The sequence below is a fragment of the Sceloporus undulatus genome, chromosome 6 (assembly GCF_019175285.1).
Source record: "Sceloporus undulatus isolate JIND9_A2432 ecotype Alabama chromosome 6, SceUnd_v1.1, whole genome shotgun sequence".
Lineage (NCBI taxonomy): Eukaryota > Metazoa > Chordata > Lepidosauria > Squamata > Phrynosomatidae > Sceloporus > Sceloporus undulatus.
In genome coordinates this window covers 146249930-146267009 of record NC_056527.1, presented here as the reverse complement: position 1 = coordinate 146267009, position 17080 = coordinate 146249930, and the positions used below count along the sequence as shown (strand labels likewise).

At 58.3% G+C, this 17080-nt stretch overlaps 1 protein-coding gene across 1 annotated transcript; it reads right to left on the bottom strand.

Annotated features, from left to right (window-relative positions):
* Positions 1-2649: 2649 nt before the first annotated feature.
* LOC121934777 (FXYD domain-containing ion transport regulator 6-like) lies at positions 2650-16083 on the bottom strand. Its single transcript, XM_042475616.1, has 8 exons — positions 15886-16083; positions 7879-7941; positions 7247-7285; positions 7084-7158; positions 6874-6910; positions 4859-4908; positions 4660-4702; positions 2650-4164 (listed from the first exon to the last, which is right to left on the bottom strand). The coding sequence occupies exons 2-7, from the start codon at positions 7934-7936 to the stop codon at positions 4674-4676; spliced, it is 288 nt and encodes a 95-aa protein (XP_042331550.1). The 5' UTR covers positions 7937-7941; positions 15886-16083; the 3' UTR covers positions 2650-4164; positions 4660-4673.
* Between the last annotated feature and the right edge of the window lie 997 nt (positions 16084-17080).

Genomic DNA, 17080 nt, shown 5'->3' with positions numbered 1-17080 from the left:
TCGGGGCGGAGGGCGGTGGTCTTACCGTCGGCCATCGCCTGCCTGGCTGTCCGCCCGGGGTCTCTGTGCCTCAGTCTGCGATGGAGCCGGAGAGCGGCGAGTGTGAGCGGAGGGCAAGAGGAGCGCTCCTGAGGGACATCGAGGGAGGGAGCGAGGGAGGGAGGGAGGGAGGGGGCACCGACCCCCCCGCCCCATTAAACATTAACAGCCTCGGTGTAATATTTATCCCAGTCACAAGGCGAAGCGGTCAGCCCCGGCCCTGGAAAACCTCCATCTCCTTGAAGAGTTGCGAAGGGCAGGCCAGGGCCCGGAGCCAAGGGACCACAGGGAGGGCTCTTGCCCAGCCCCCGTCAGCTTTTCCCCCGATGAAGGGGGGCCCTCCTCGGGAAAGTGTGTCTATGCCCACATAGAGACCTCCCGCTAACACGGGTGAAAGGGTAGGTGGCATGCCCAGCGGAGCCCAAAGCCCTGGGTCAGGAGGCATCCCAGGAGCCCCATCGCCCCCCAAAGGGAAGCCAGGCCTCTGGGCACCGACCGCTGGCGCCCGCAGGAGCAGCTGGGTTTCTCCTTCTAAGTCTCTCTCAGGGCCAGTGGCTCCTCGAGAGAAGCAGCCCCATCGGGCATCGCCCCTTCTCCTCCACCTAGTGGGCGCTCTGGCTCTGCTATGGGGCACTGAAGAGCAGCCCCTAGGCCCTCCATGAGCCGCCGGTGGTCTCGCAGGGAGGGTGGAAAAATCCTCCCGTGGGTCAGACACGATGGCTTTCCACGAAGGGGGCAGAGAGGGCTTGGCAGAGAGAGGCCAAGCAAAAGCCTCTCGCCTCCTGGCAAAGGCCTCTTTGGCACAAGAGTCTCCCCTCCCTCTCTTCCTTCTCACAGGGCCCCGATTTCCTCCCTTTTGACTTTGTAGCCCTGGCCCCCGGAATAGAACCATAGAACCTTAGAGTGGAAAGAGGCTCCCCAAGGCCATCTTGTCCCACCCCCTTCTTCTGTCCTGAAGGAAGACCCCGACCAAGCCCTCCTCCCTGGGACCGATGGCCCTCCAGCCTCCCTTAAAAACAGCCTCCAGGGAAGGAGACTCCTCCACACTCCATTCGGTCAGCAGCATCTTCACAGAATCATAGGATGCGAAAGTTAGATCCCAAAGGGCCATCGAGTCCAGCCCCTCCTTCTGTCATGCAGGAAGACCCCCCTCAAATCCCTCCCGGGGACCGATGGCCCTCCAGCCTCCCCTTAAAAACAGTCTCCAAAGAAGGAGACCCTCCACCTGCCATTGAGGCAGAAGCGTCTTCTACTGTCAAACAGCTCTTATTGTAAGGATGTTCCTCCTAATGGTTCCCCTTGGACCCTGGCTTCTGGCCCCTGGACTCCTAGGCCCTAGAAGTGTTTTCCCTTGCCCTCTATGGTCTTGACCTCTTGGGCCCTCTGGGAGGCCCTTACCCAAACTGGGCCCTGGCCCCTTTGCCCATTGCCCCCTGGGCCCCTAGCTTTATGGTCACCTGGCATCCCAGGGGTCCAAGAAGGAAGGGGGCGCCTCATCTTCTCTGGCTGCCAAAGCAGAGAAGCGGCCCGGTGGGCACCATCCGAAAGGCATGGCAGGGGGGCGGTGGCACAGGGGATGTCTAGGGCTCCTGGAATGGGCGGGGTGGGGGGTCTCTCGAAGGCCACAGAGCCAGTCCCTCAAACACAAAAGAGGCAGAAAAACTGGCAGCTGGAAGCAAAGTCTTGAGTCCTGTCAATCATTGACAGTAGACGGCATGAGAGGGACGGTCAGGATTGGCGAAATCAGCCCCTGGGGAGGGGGAGGTCCCAGGGGAGGGAGGGCACACCCGCTCCCCCTTTTCCGAGGAGATCATGGGGTCCGTTCCTGGGAGAGGCAGCAGCCTCAGGGGCCAGTGACTGCGCACCAATTTCCGGGGGAAGGAAGGACCCTCTTCAACCCTTCCTGCTCCGGAGTACCTCCCCCGACGGCTCAAGGGCCAGCACTCCTCCAGCCAACTGGTCCTCCCCGGACAAGGCATCCAAGTCCCCTCGCCCGGGCAGCCACCCAAAAGCACCGCCTGGCAGACGGCGAGGGGAGGGGTTGGGCCGGTCTGGTCTGGGGACGACGACGACGCCACCACTCCCCCGCTTCTCCCTCTTGGAACTGATACCGAAACCCTGGAGGAGCAGATTCCCTGGGGGGGGGCCCCGTCCTTCCCCACCGGCCCCGCCACCCCCCCCCAGCCGCCCCCCCCCCCCAGCTTTTGGCCCCCCCCCCATCGTCGGACGGGATGCTGGGGGGGGGGGGTCTTAGCCCTGGCACGAGTGGTCCCAGTGCGCCCCCCCCCATATGCCAGGACAGGGATCCCATCGGCTGCCCCCCCCCGCCCCCAGTGCTCTGGTCAGGAAGCATCCTCTCACCCGGGGAGGGGGGCACCACCGACGGGACAGCCATTTTGCCAGCTGCCCAGCAAGAGGTGGACCAAGGGAGTCCAAAGGCACAGAGAGAGGGGCATTGTGTGGGCACCGCAGCAGAGCCATGACCCCCTCCCCTGACCGTGCATGGCCGCTTTGCCCCCACACCCAAAGGTCCACGCATGGGAGCAGCCACAGAAGAGAGATGCCAGCTCCCCTGCCTCCCCCCCCCCCCAAGAGGAAGAAGCCTTGAAATAGAAACAAGGTTTTATTCCATTTTATCTTTTTCCCTTCTTGGGATGTGGGACACAACACAGGAAAGAAACTGCAGGAGTCCTTGATCACGGAAGAGTGGGTCGGTGGGTGGGTCAGTGGGCTTGGTTGGCAGAGTCATGACACTTGCATGGCTGGGCTCCAACCCACTGGGCAGGCGAGGAATGGCTGTTCACCAACGGGACACCACAGACACAACAGCAGCAACACAAGGGGGGCATGGAGGGGGGCAGGCGGGCAAAGCGTGGCTGGAGTGGCAAGCACCACTAGCCCTTTCCACAGAAGGCAGAGCCTGGCAGAGCACCCACCCGATGGGAGGAAGGAAGGCTGGAGGAAGAGATCCCTCCAAACCCAGCACTTGTGGCCCCTCTTCCTAAGGCCAAAGCTCAGCCTGTGGGGAAGGGGCCCACTGGGGAAAAACAGCACTGAGGGTCAAAGGGTGGCCAGACCAGGAGCTTCCTTCCCTGCCAGGCTGACCTCGGACCACTCTCAGGCTCTGAGCAGCCATCAAGCCTCAGGGAGGAGCGCCTCCGCTCATGGAGGTTTTGCAAAGCCCTCTTCAAAAATACTGGGGGGGGGGGGCTCAAGATCTTGCCAATGGCTGGATCTGGGGGGTATGGTGCTGGGGTGTGTGTACATGGGATCTGCACAGGGCAGAGAGGCTGGCCAGACACAGAGCAAGTGGAGGCTCAGCCAAGTTGCACAATGGGGGTCTTGTCTGCAAAGTTCACCCAACGTCAAGCCCACGTGAATGTGAGTGAGGGTCTTGCCTGGCCTGGCGGAAGGCTGTGCTAAGGGGGAGGGGGCTGGAGCCTGAACCTGAAGGAGAGGGTTCAGTTCCAGCCCCCCAAGGCAGGCCTCCTCCCTCCCCTCAAGACAGCCCTCCTCCCCTTCTCTGGCCCCCACCCCAGAGAAAGAACAGAATGTGGCTGGGTGGTGCTGTGGGTGGGGGGAGAGGGACCCCTACCCCACACAAAGGCCTTTCTGAATGAGGGAGAGGGTCAGTGGGGAATGGGTGTTCTGGGATATGGGGGCCCAGCCAGAGACATTTGCGCATGGTAGACAGCCAGGGCTAGAATCCTGTACCCCTCTTCCCACTGGGCCCTATTGGCAGCAGCCCTGGGGCTACAGAAAGCCCCAGCTGCTCCTCCTCAAAGGGATGTTGGGCCTTGACCCCAGGGCTGCCTCCTTCCCCCCTCCTCCAAAGACAGTGCACCATCACCACGTCACAACGGCACAAAGATGGAGGGAGGCAAAGAGTGACAGACTCACACGACAACACCTAAGTGGAGGCTACAGTTACCACAAACATCACACACTGGACTGCCCTGGCAATGGGGGGGGGGGTTTCACACTGAAAGAGAGAACCAAGGCTCTTGGGGGATACACCAGCCAGCAGGACAGCAGCGTTGCCATTGCTCTCCTCCTCTCACGGCGGCGGTGGTGTCAGTGTCCAGGGAGGGGGTCTGCCAGGCGTCCATCGTCTGGTCTCTGGATCTGCAGGGGAGGGAGCAGAGGCTGCTGAGGCTAATGGGGGGTGTCAGATGCACCCAGAGAAGCTTTTGGGCCAGGACCCCCAACCGGATGGGGCAAACCCTCCCCTCCTGCTTTGCTCCCACAGCCAAGAAGCTGTTCTCTGGGTGTGCGACTCTGCCAACCGTAGGGGAAAGTCACCCCCAAGAAAAGGACGGGGGTGGGGGCGGCAGGAGGAAAGAAGCTGCCCCTGCATCCCAGAACTGAGAAACCCCAATCAACAGCATCCAAAACTGTGCCTGCTACACACACCCCCCCCCCCCATGAAGAGGCACCAGGTATGAGTGCAAACACTGGGGCCCAGACATAGGAGGATGCTCCAAACCCACAGCTGACCTATTCCACAAAGGAGAAAGAGGGTGGGGGACCCAGGGGGAGGGAGGGTGACGCTTGTGCAGCCTCCATGGGCACACCAGGCCAAGCCCAGCATCTCCTCAGACCCATCCCCAAACGGCTCACCTCATGACTTCCACTCAGTTCTCAGCTTTTTGTGCTCCAGTTGCTGCAAAGACAAGCAGAGTTAGAAAGGGTCCCAGGGCCAGTATGCCCACCTCCCATCTGGGGGGCCATGGAGTCCTCATGGTGAGGATTTCTCTGGAATAGGACTGGATCTGGAGGGGGCACCCCAGTCCGTCCGGGGGGAGGGGCTTCCTCTTACCATTTGAGGCAATCAGATTTTCTCCTGGTGCCTCTGCATCTCCCGGAACCCTGCAAGGAGGGGGGAGAGAGACCCCAGGTCACAAAAGTTGGGGGGCTGAGTGGCCCAAAGCCCTCTCCCAGCTGCCCTGGGGCTGGTCCGCTGCCACAGCCTTCCTTTGGTGGGTCTAAGCAGAGGCTGGATGGCCATCTGTCAATGGGGATGCTTTGATTTAGATTTCCCGTAAGGCAGGGGGTTGGACTGGATGGCCCTTGCGGTCTCTTCCAACTCTATGATTCTATAATTCTATGCTTAAGGCGGACTCACAGGTTAACAGGGATATTTGCCTGACACCTCCCTCCTGCTCCCTTCAAATAAAAGCCCGGGCACCATTTTCCCTCTTGGTCCTAGTTCAGGAGTGCTGCAGTAAGGGTTGTTCGACAGTGGAACGCACTCTTTCCTTGGAGATTTTGGTGGAATCTCCTTCCTAAGAGGTCTTTAAACAGGCTGGATGGCCATCTGTCTTGAATGCTTTGATTGAGAGTTCCTGCATGGCAGGGGGTTGGATTGGATGGTCCTTGTGGTCTCTTCCAACTCTATGATTCTATGATTCTACGACTCTATGCCAGGGGTCAGCAAACTATGGCCCACGGGCCGGATCTGGCCCGCCTAGGCCTTCGGACCGGCCCCAGCCCGGTCCTACCGCCGCCCCCGCTGCTAGGGTTGCCATAACATTTGCCATTTGTCCCGGGTTTGCCCTTGCCCCCAGGCTTTGTTAGTGTGCCGCTGCAGCGGCGCCTTTGGGTGCTGATGTGGCCAGCCGGCCGACCGGCCAGCCGGCCATCCATCCACCCACCTCCTCCGCCTCTTCCTGCACCTCTGCGCGCTCCTTCTCCAAGCGCAGCGCTTTGGCGCAACCTCACAGCACCTCGGGAGTTCCCTGCCTGGGGCCGGAGGCAGCTGGCGCGCACCCGGCTTGTGTGTGCACGCACGGGGCTCAAAAAGAGCAACTCCTTCCCTTGAGGCTGGCTGGCCAATAGGAAAAGGCCGGGGGCGGGACTGTTTCGAGCCCCAGTCAACCATTGGCCAGCCTCAATGGGAAGGTGAGGCTTCGTAGGAGGAGGAGGAGGAGAAAGAGGAGCACTGAGCTCAAGCCTCTACTTCTGGGCGAGTGGGAGGGAAAAGGGCCATTTCCAGGTGCTGTTTGGCGCCGAAGATGAAAAGTAAAAGGAGGAGGAGGAGGAGGAGGAGGTAGGTAGCCATTTCCAACATGTATTTTCCTCCCCTGTATTTTTAATGTGGATTTTTGGCCCCATTTGTGTGTCCCCTTTCTGTGTTTTTATTAATCGAGGGCAAATCCACTTCTTGTTAAACCACCTTGACATGTTCAATATGCATAGCCATGTTACCCCATGTTAAGTATTAAACCCAAAGGGTTTGGTTATGCAATAAGCCTGTCTGTCAGGGATACTTTGATTGAGAGTTCCTGCATGGCAGGGGGTTGGACTGGATGGCCCTTGCGTCTCTTCTGACTCTATGATTTTATGATTCTATGAAATTTGCAAGAAGCCATGATAAATAAAGCCATGTGAAATGCTCAAATGTGCTGTCGTGTGTGTTTTGGAATGGAGGGAGGGGGGTTGGCCAGAAAGGGAAGTACATTTTCTGCCATCTATCTAGGAATAATGCCAAAATGTCCTCCATTTTGATCATGCCTAAGAAACATGCATTTATATCAACATTTTTTTAAAATCAGCAACTTTTCCCACATGTCCTCCATTTTAAAAATATGTCCTACATTTGAAAAAAAAAATTGTCCTACATTTGCCCCGGTTTGGCATCAGCCCCCCAGTTGTCTGAGGGACAGGAACCCGGCCCCCGGTTCAAAAAGTTTGCCTACGCCTGCTCTATGCACTTGAGCAGCAGGTTCGGTGGCAGCTGAACACCCCAACAGGCGGTGGAGGGCTGGTGGGATCATGCAGGGGGAGGGGGAGCCTGGAGGGGTGCCCACCCCATCCCAGGCCCACCCCACTGACCTTGGCTTTTGGTTGAAGCTGCACTTACACCGCCTGCCTGGGAAAAGAAAGAGCAGGAGCTGTGAATCCCCCAGAGAGACTGCCTCCTCCTATCTGCTCACTCCAGCCCACTGCAAGTGTTCTTGCTTTGCGGGGAGGGACCAGGTGCAGTGCTGTTCCCTCCCTGCTTGCATCCCTCCCAGCCCCAGGCCAGGCAACCGGACCCCTTACTCAAAATGAGGAGGATCCCGACAGTGAAGAAGACCACAGCAAAGACCAGGCCGCCGATCCGGAGGGTCTGGTAATCTGTGGGAGAGAAGGGGGAGTGTTGCCAGGCAGCCACCTCCACACTCAAAGGCCCTCTCCCACAAAGGGGGCAGGGTGGGGGGCTCACCATATTTGAAGGGGTCCTTCTCCTTCTCTTGGTCAGCCACTGGAAAAAACAAAGAGAAAGACAAAATCCATGGTAAGAACCGTGGGACTGAAGTGGGAGAAGCTCCCTGCCCTTTCTCAGAACCTGTTTGTGTCTGTTCGGGGGGGGGGGGTATTTCTTCTGGGCTGCACCTGCAGACTGTCCTGCTCTCTGGCCCCTCAGCTCCCAGCCCAGATGGGCACTCCCATCAGGAGAACATCCTTGGGCCTCTCTGGGGCAGAGGGAAGAAGGGCAAATGTAATAGGGCAGGATGGGGAGGATGATGTCCCTCTGGAAAGGGGCCACCTGGGGTTTCAAGATGATGGTTGGGGGGTAAATGGCCCTTTTTAAATCCCGAGGAGTCTCCTTATGCAGCCAAGAAAACAAATTCAGTATTTTAGCCCCATTTTCATGGCACCTACTTTGGCTCCCAAAGGAAAACAGAAAGGAGGTCCAGATCTCCCCCAGACTGATTCAAGAGGGTCAATCTCAAGATGGAGCGACTGCCAAGGGGTCTCTGGTCACCCCACAAGGATTTGGCCCCTTACCTCCAACCCTCCAGCAGCCTTCCCCTTCCCTCCTGCTCAGAGCCAAGGGGGCAGGGAGGCACCTACCTTCTGCCAACATCACTGGGACCAGAAGGGAGCAGAGGACCACCAGGCCCCTTTCCATGGCTGCTGCAGGAGAGAGGGACGGAGCAGAAGGCATGTGTCAGTGGGGGGCACAACAGGGAGCACAAGTGTGGGCGGTAGTGGGGGGAATACACATACGATGGCAAGGCAGCTTCCCCTGGATCCTGCAGGGGCTGCGGTGGGACTGGGCTGTCCAAGGCAGGGGGCGAGAGGGGTGAGGAAGACAGCCCACCAACACATTTCTGGTGACCCATGTCCACTGCAGCCTCCCATCCTTTCCAGACAAGCTGCTCCTCCAGCTCTTGCAACCCAGTCGTCCTATCCCCCACCACCACCCCACTCTCAGTTGCTGCTCAGGGGTTCCCCACAGGTTGTGCCCAGCCCAGTATGGGGCCCATGGAGTGCCTTCCTGCACTTCTCCCCTGTTTCCGCACTCTCCAGTGCCTGGGGCTAGGCTGAGACCAGGGCAAAGTCTCCTGAGCATGCCTCAAGGAGGGGCAAAGGCAAAAGGCAGAGGTCTTGGGTCAGAAGGAACTGGGGGCAGGAATCCCTCGTCTCACATACTAGCTCTCCTTCCATGAAACTATTCTGAGACAGAATGCCTCTACCCTCAACTTCATCTTACTTGCTGTTCACCGCTATGATCTTTGGAATAGCGGTATATAAATAAAACAAATTATTATTAATTATTATCTTCCTTTCTTTTCCTCTTCCTCCTTTTGCTGAAGAACTTCTGATTTTGTTTGGGTTCATGGGTGCCCTTTTGTGGTCCAGGCTGAAGTGCGGCCCCATCTCAGAGTTTCCTCCTGTCCTCTTTTCTCTAGTAGGGACAGGCAGCTGCAACCCTGATGATGCGGAAGCCAACCATTTCCGGTCGGTTTGGTCATTCAGGATCATTCCAAGCCCTGAGGTTTCTTGCCCCAAACCTGAAACGTAGGGATGGCCCTTGATGCTGCCTTGAAGCACTGTGCCCAACCAGAGTTGCTCACAGAAACTGCCATTCAAATTTTCACACAGAAAACCTATTTTCCTACTTGATGATTAAGACAGTAATCCCAGCTAAAGGGTCTGTTCCCAATTCCAGGTGCGGGGATTATGCCTTCTGGCTTCCTTTGGGCAAAGAGCATTTGGCCTCTAGGCCGAAGGCCGATGCGGAACAGAGAGGAGGGTGAGCCCTGGCGCTGTCATGCCTGGCAGGGAAGAAGGATGCCAGTGTAACCCTCCGGAGAGTCTTGGCAGTTTACAGGAACAAATCGTTTAAGGCTTGCAAATTGCAACAAGATGCTGCCTTAATATCAGAGCTGGTGTTCTGCATGAAGCCCTTCCTTTTGCCTGGAGCAAAGCCCCCCAAAACCGGAGAATCGGCGCCCTCGCCCTCCCCCTGCAGAGGCTCTTCTTCTCTCACCCCCCAGGGACCCTGGCCCCCTCCCCCTCCTTCCATCCCTCCATCGCGGTCCCCGAAGAGCTGGGCAGCAAACGCAGGGGGCCACGGCCGGGAAGTGGGCCAGGGGCGCCCTTCTTTCATGGTGGAAGAGAGGCAACACAGTGCGCCCCTCCTCTCCTCCCTCCCTTCCCCCTCTCCTACAACCCCCCCACATGCCCAGTGGGGGGTCCCTCGGAGGGGCGTCCCGGCTCTTCTACCCTCCAGCATCCCCCTTGGCCTTCCAGCTGTGCTACCCGCCTCCTTCCGTGGGTCTGAATGCCCTGAGAGCCCCCCCCCGTTCCCTCTGCAGAAGGAGAAGGGGGCTTCCCGAATCCCGAGGCGGCCAGAGTCAACCCTCCCCCCAGCCTCTCACGCAGCCCCCCTCCTCCTCCCGCTGCTAGTGCTGGGGGGGCAGAAAGGAGGGCAGTCCTCGCCCCCCCCCATGCGCCCCTCCTTTTTGTTTGCCAGTCTCCTCATGCCCTCCTCGGCGCCTGGCATCCATCGCGGAGCCAAAGGGAGAAAATGGCCGCCTGGCACACCAGGAGTCTGGCCGAGGGAGAGAGGGAGGGGGGGCATGGGGGGCTCTGTAGGCTCAGGAGGCCCCCCTCTCATGCCGGGGAAGGAGGAACCTTGCAAGGGGCAGGCAAAGGCCTCGCGGCCCTCCTGCAAAAGCCAAACACGGGGTGGGGGTGGGGCCTTGGCAAGAGCCCCCCAAAGCGGATCCCCTTATAAAGAGTGATGGGAGTGGAGAGCCATGCATGCTCTGCGGATGGGCCATACCTCTGGGCCAAGGTGCAGAGGAACCCATCATCCACAAGACAGGCAGGCAGGAAGGAGCCTGTCAGGGGAGACAGATCCTCCCTCCTGGGGTGCTTTGCAGTTGGGTTTCAGGTGCAGGGATAGTAGGAGGAAAGGCCTTCATGGGCCATTGGAAGGTGCAAGGCCTATCATCCCCAATGTCAGATCTGCTGCTGTTTTCTTAGAGAATAATTGCAGAAAAGAGGAGGTGCTGGAAGATAAGGTGGGTCAGTTAATACATAGTCCAATGGATCCTGAGGATGCCAAGAACATCATATGTCTTGCATCTCACAAAGGGCCTGATAACTGTCTCTCATCTTCTCCTGATGGATAAGGTGCCAATATGGGGCTGGGATAATGCCACTAGGATCACAGTCCGCTGTCAGTGAGTTTCCTGGGCTGCATCCCTCATCAGCACCAAGCAGCAGGCCCAAGGCTGAGGCGCCTTCTGAAAGACCATCCATTTCCCAGCCCCACAACCTGCTGGTGGGCTGTTGGAGGGTCTGCTTTGGCCCACAACTCCCACAGTCCTTTACAATGGTTAGTATGCAGACTTGTTCTTCTGGGAGTAGATGTCCAAAGCGTCAGGAGGGCCAAAGGCTCCAGGCTCAGGCCCAGGGCTGGGCTGTCCATCAAATCCACAGGTGGGAGAGAATTACCTCCGAGAGACAGCAAATGCCAAGGCAGACAGGCAGATGGGCAGAGGAGGGTGAAAAATCATCCAGACAGGTGGGGATGCTGGGCCAGAACCAGCACAATGAAACTTAGCCATTGTGAGAGATTCCACCTCGACATTAGGAAGAACCTCCTGAGGGTAAGCAGAGGCTGGATGGACATCCTAGGGAGAAGGGCTTGGATGGTGTCTTCCTTCATGACAGAAGGAGGGGATTGGACTTGATGGTCTGGGAGGGGGGTGTCCCTTCCAAACCCTAGAATCCTATGATTCTGTAATTCTTGGGTGGTGTCTTCATGGCAAAAGAAAGGGGTGGGACCCGATAGCCCCGGAGTCCCTTCCAACTCCAGCACCCCCTTTGATTCTAGGATTTCAGCCCAGACAAATGCTCAGTCCTGCATTTAGGTATGAGATTTTGTGGGCTGCATTGAAAGGACAACATTGGCCAACTGGTGCACATTTAGAGGAAAGTGGGGGGGGGGGTCTGTCATGGGGGGGGGGGCAAAGAAGAATGGATAAAGAAATTAGAGAATTTGTTGAGCCCAAGGGTGAACAGCTTGGCACAAGAGCCCATCTTGCAAACCTTTGCCATGGGGGGTCCTGAATGGGCTCTACCCCCCCCCCCCCGAGAAACCCACCAAGGGCTGCTCTTGCAGATGGACCCTTGCATCTCTGCATGCAGAGGGATCGGCTCTAATCAGATCTCTCTTGTCTCACACAGCATTTCCTTCCCAGTCCAGAGGACAATGTACTTAGTATTGGATTTTAATCAGACAAGGGATTTTGTCAAATAATTGAAAAAATCCATCTTCCATCCCTTTCTCTAAAACACTGGCTAGAAAATGGATTTCCAGCATTATACAAACACTCCCCTTTCCCACGCTTTTAAATTACCAGCCAAGCGCAGCAGAGGAAGGCAACCCAGCCCTATGCGTTCACTTTTGTTTCTCCACCCCTCAGTTGGGCTTTGCAAGCTCTGCTGCCTAACCCACAAGGAAAACAGGCACATGGGTCAACAGGTGGTCTCCCCCCCACACACACACACACCACCTTCATTTACTGCTGCTTGGGACCCCCTGTGCCCCAATCTGTGGGGGGGGAGAGGGAGGAAAGATGAGAAGTTTAAATGAGAAAATATTATGTCCATAATGGACCCCCACACACACCATGTGCTTTAGCCTTTTGGAGTCCTCTGTCCACTTCTGGGCACCAGGGGCTAAGAAGGACCCTGAGAAGGCATTAAAAGATGTCCAGAGGAGGAAGCTCAAAGCCTGGAAGCTCAGCCTTTCGAGAGAGAGTAGGGGATATTTAGCCTGGAGGACACTGGGGGGTGGGTTGGACAGGCCCTTTCCCAGCACCTAAAGGGCTGCCATCATGCCATGTATGGAGCCAGGCTGGTTTCTGCTCTCCAGAAGACTGGACTTGAGCCAACGGATTCCGACTCGACATTAGAAACAGCTCTTTGGCTGTGGAACAGATTCCCTTGGAAGGAGGTGGACTCTCCTTCATTGGAGGCCTCTAAACAGAAGCCAAATGGCCATTTGTGGGGGATGCACTTCAGCTCCAGAATCCTCTCTTGCTCTGGCATGGCCTCCTGAGTTTCTTTCAGTTCTTTTTATGAAGCCCAAATGTTTGAGAGAAGTTTCACCCCCATCCATGCGAGACCCATTATGTGGGGTCAGGTTGAGGCCCATACAAATGGGGAAGGTGCCCCCTAAATGCAAGCACCCCAACTATGCCCAAGATCACCAAGGGCCTTAGCAGCCCAGCCCAGCCTTCTGCACAAACACAAGGTGCCTTTTCCTTGATTTCTCTCAAGACAGGCAAGCAGGAAACACAGACCTTTCTGCCTTTGCAAATGGCACGTTAAGAGGCCAGAAACAGCCCTCCTGGCACCTGGGCCAGGGTGCTGCTGCTGCTGCTGCTGCCCTTGCCTACTTGCCCGCCTGCCTGCCCTCCTCCAGTCCTCAAACCCTCCTGCCAAGCCCTAGCAAACATCCCGGCCTTCTTCCCTCTCTAAGAGACCTGAGGGCATCCTCCACAGATCAGAACTGGTTAAAATCATGGCACACAGACGGCACTGTGCCCTTGAGTCTTGCCTGCACAATGCACCCCGCCGGAGGAGGAAAGGGGCTGCATGTGTGAACACAGGCAGAGGTGTCACTTTGCTTCAGTGTCAGTTGGACGTCCACTGGGCCAGAAATCTTTCAGCCCCCAGACCAGACACACTCAGCCCTGACTCCAGCCTGGCAGCTGGGGGAGGGGGGCAGGAAGAGAGGGAGCCCCAGCCCCCAAGGAAAGCCCCAGTGGCACCCCTGTAGCGGCCCCAATAAGCCCCCCAAACCTCCCCAGCCAACCATTAAGACCCCCAGCAGCTCCAGAGGCTGCCACAGAGGCAGGGCCTCCTCATTTGCAGCCCCAATATTGCCCCCCAAGTGGAAGGAAGGCCGGTTCCAAATCCCAGCCACACCCCACCCTTTCCTTTGTTGTTGTGTGCCTTGGGGTCCTTTCCCACTTATATGTGGGGCCTAAGGTTTTAGACATCAAATATTTGTTGTTCTTTTCCTGCTTCCGTGGCTGCTTTAAATAATCCCATTGTAGCCAAGTACATTTGCATTTTCCATGACCACATTTTATAATTTGTGCCAAACAATATTTCAGTGATCATTGTAAGGCTAGGATTAGCAGAAGCCATTATCTGTTGTTTGAGTAGTAAAGGCTTTGTTGTAGCCACAAGGTCTTCAGGAAAAGCACGTTTAAAACAAAAGACATGATGGCCACTGAAATATTATTTGGCACAAATTATAAAACGTGACCATGGGGAAACGCTAATGTACTTGACTACAGTAAAATTATTTGAAGCAGTGAATGGACAGAAATCAATGGAAGCAGGAAAAAAAAACAGCTTAATATTTTTGTTTCCTAAACAAAGTCTGAAGCCTTAGGAAACTTGAACTGCCCCCATTTTTGGTTTATGGGCCTAGAGTCTTTTGCTCCATCTTTCCAAAAAAAGGTTGAGAGAGGAGGAAGATGGGGGACCGACTGAAGCAGGAGAGAGAAAACTTCCTCAAAGTGACCTGAAGCACATGGTTTACAAAGGTATTTATTGCCCTGTGATTCCTTAGGAGCAAGTGGGATCTTTGAATGAGGGGAGACAGCAGAGGACTTTCCTGCTCCTATCTATCTGAGGAGGGGAACGAAGAGAGAATGCCGAAATCTTCCAATTGGGCGAACCTGAAGTTGTACAGTATTGGCAAGATGGTTTATAATCTGTACACTGTCACATTCTTCACTGCTTTGGAGGGAAAGCTGAAACAGAAGTCTAGACCTTTTAAAAGGAAGCCACATAAATGAACAAGTGAGCAAGACCCCCATAAGGCAGGGGTCTGTGTCCCCATGGTCAGCTGAGATGACCCCTCTGCCCCACCTTCCTTCCTCATCTGGTCACTTGACCCCCTGGGGCAGGCCCTTCATGCTCAGTGGGGCTGGAGGGGCTTGCTGTGGGGGGAGGACCCCTTGGTCCCTGTGCCTTCCCATGTTCACCCCAAACGCCAGGCTGGAGGGCACTCTTTGCATTTATTTACTGGATCTAGAGAAAGAAGGAAGAGGTTTGGCCCCTGGTCCTGAAAGAGCTTTAAGGCCAACCAGCTGCCCCCCCAAGGAAGCTCAGATCAGTGGGCAAAGCCTGGTCTGCCTCATCCTTCCCAGCGCCACCAGGATGGGGCTCTTGTCTTCTACAAGTTTCACAACTGGTTTGATGAGGAGATCCCACCCCTGACCCCCCCCATGCTGTGCTCTTTCAATGGCTGCAGTGGGGCAGAAGGTCCCCCCAATTCCAGGGCAGCCTCTGGCTCAGCTCTGTTTTGCAAATATTGACACCAATTTCGCGAAGGAGGGAGGGATCGTCTGTTGTGGCACAAAACAGCGTTTCCCTGCCATCCGTCTGCCCACGCGCAGATGCTCACGTGTCCATGCTCCCTCTCTCCCTCCCTCTCACACACTCACACACACGCACCACCTGCCCGCCTCAGGAGAGCTGGGCCTCCTCCAAAGGACGATCTCTCTCTGTGAGTGTGTCCTGCACAAACACCTGAAAACGTGTGCCACTCATGGAGATGTAATCCACTCCAGCACCGCCACCGGAGCGTCTTGCCCAAAGCACCATGTACACAAACAGCCCTGTTTAAATGGGGCAGGAGGTGGGGCTGCAGGGGGGCGCCTGGAGACCTCTTGGGGGGGGCGCGGAGGATGCGCAAAACAGAGGCAGAGGGGAGGCGGAAGAGGGGCAGAGGTGGCACCATGGAGCCCCCCCCGCATCTCTGCCTGCAAAGGGCGACGCCCCCTCGCCTCCCCCCCCTCTGGGCTGCTCTTTCCATCAGGATCTTCAACAACAGCAACGACGACGAGGCCAAGGGCCGCCCCCACCTTTCCCCTTCCTCTCCGAAGGGAGTCCATGCGCCCCCCCCCCCCCGGTTCCCTCCGGACCCGGAGTCGACGCGTGCGCGCGCACAGCCCCCCTTGCCCCCGACCCTCCCAGAAGCCCCGCGGAGAGGGGGCCGTGTGCAAAGGGCGAGGGGGGTGGGGCCCCGCGTCCACAAGTGGGAGGAGGAGGGGAGGGCTGGTAACTAGGCAACGGCTCCTGCCCCCCCCCAGTGCAAGGCCAGCCACCTCCTCGCGCGGAGGAGCAGGGGGTTGGGCAAGCAACAGCCTCGGAGAAGATCCCCCCATCGACCACGGAAGGGGGGCGAGAGGGGAGGGGGGCGGCAGCTGCGCCAGACGGAAGGGGCTCCGTGCTGGGGAGGGCGATCCCCCTCCGCCCCCTCCCTCCCTCTCGCTCCCAGTCGCCCGCCAGAGTGAAGACTGGGGCGTAGGGAGGGGTGGGAGCAGAGGGAGGGCAGGGACGGGTCGGTGGGGTCGCAGTGGGGCAGGTCCCTCCGTGGGGCTCCTCTCCTGCTCCTCCCTCTGTGTGTGTGTATGTACGGGGGGGGGGCCTGGCGGGGGGGGGGCGGGGGGCGGCGGGGGGGGTCCCGGGGAAAGATCCATGCGACTCCCTCCCCCTCTTCCTCGGGGGCTCTCCGTCGGGGGCGCCGCTTACCGGGCGGCGAGGCGGCGAAGGCGGCCAAACGGGGTCTCCCTCCTGGGCGTCTGCTCCGGTGGTGGCGGCCCCGGCGTCGTCTCTTCCCCACTCCCTCGCGCCTCCCTTGTGGCCGGAGGGGGCTGGGCGGATGGGTCTGGTCTGGGTCTGGCTGTCTAGGGCTGGGCGTCTGGGGCGGGCGTGGCGCCGAGGGCTGGGAGGGGGCTGCTGCCTCCGCTCCGAGGGGCGGGGGCGGGGAGGAGCCTTGAGAAACAGGCGGCGGAGGGGGAGGGGCCTCGGAGGGGAAGAAAGACCCCTCCCTCCCCCCGCCTCACTCGGACACGCGCAGCGCCTCGGACCCAGCGCCTGGAAGAGGAGCCTCCCCGGGGCGCCCCTCCCTCTGTTCCTCCTGATGGGGGGGGTACCGGGGACCCCCTCCCCCGATGCCCAGCCCCTTCCCTGGCAGCTGGCGAGGGCGGGTCGGCTGCTCCGGACATCCGTACGAACTTTCCAAAGCGCTGCGAAGGACTGCCCCTTGGCAGCTCATCCGATGTTCGGAGGAAAACCCGGAGCAGACGGTGCGCGGCTCCTGCGGCCCCAGAAGGCAGGAAGGGCGGCGGTGGCCGGACGGAAGGCTCCCTGCGGGGCTCGGAGGGGTCTCCCGGCACCGGGGCTCGATGGGAGCCCTCGCCCCGCGGCCAAGCAGGACCTCCGGCCCCAGGGACATGTCCAGCAGCCGCCTCCTCCCGGAGCCCCGCCGCCGCCCCGGACATTGCCTCCCTCGCCCGAGCGGCCACGAAGTCCCTTCTGGTGGTCAGGTGGCGCCTAGCCCTCCGACGTTGCCGTAACTCAGAACCACCGGAGCGTTGGCTTGAGGTCCGGGGCTGAGGGCGCCATGGACAGCCCTCGAGGTTCCAGGGCAGAGCAAGAGCGAGCCCTCTCTGGAAGCCAAGGCCACCAAATGGCATTTGTACCTTGCCCACGTCATGAGATGGCAGGGATATTGTAATGAACATTAGGTCAATGTAACTGGGAAAGAGAATGGCGGTAGGGAAGGTGGAAGGCCGAAGAAAGCAGTCTTACTTATATGTAGCCCCCATTTCTCCCCAAACGGAGGCTGTGTATAGCCCAAGTTTGGTGCCGCTGCCTCCGGCTCAGGAGTGAGTGGAGGCCCTTCCTTACATTTCCTTAAATGGCCTCCTCCCAAGGACCCAGG

Coding starts and splice junctions, on each gene's coding strand:
- LOC121934777 (XM_042475616.1), bottom strand. CDS start 7,936: ATGGAAAGGGGCCTGGTGGTCCTCTGCTCCCTTCTGGTCCCAGTGATG. Junction 6,911..7,083: donor CGGGATCCTCCTCATTTTGA/GTAAGGGGTCCG, acceptor TTCTTTTCCCAG/GCAGGCGGTGTAAGTGCAGC. Junction 4,703..4,858: donor AAATCTGATTGCCTCAAATG/GTAAGAGGAAGC, acceptor TTGTCTTTGCAG/CAACTGGAGCACAAAAAGCT.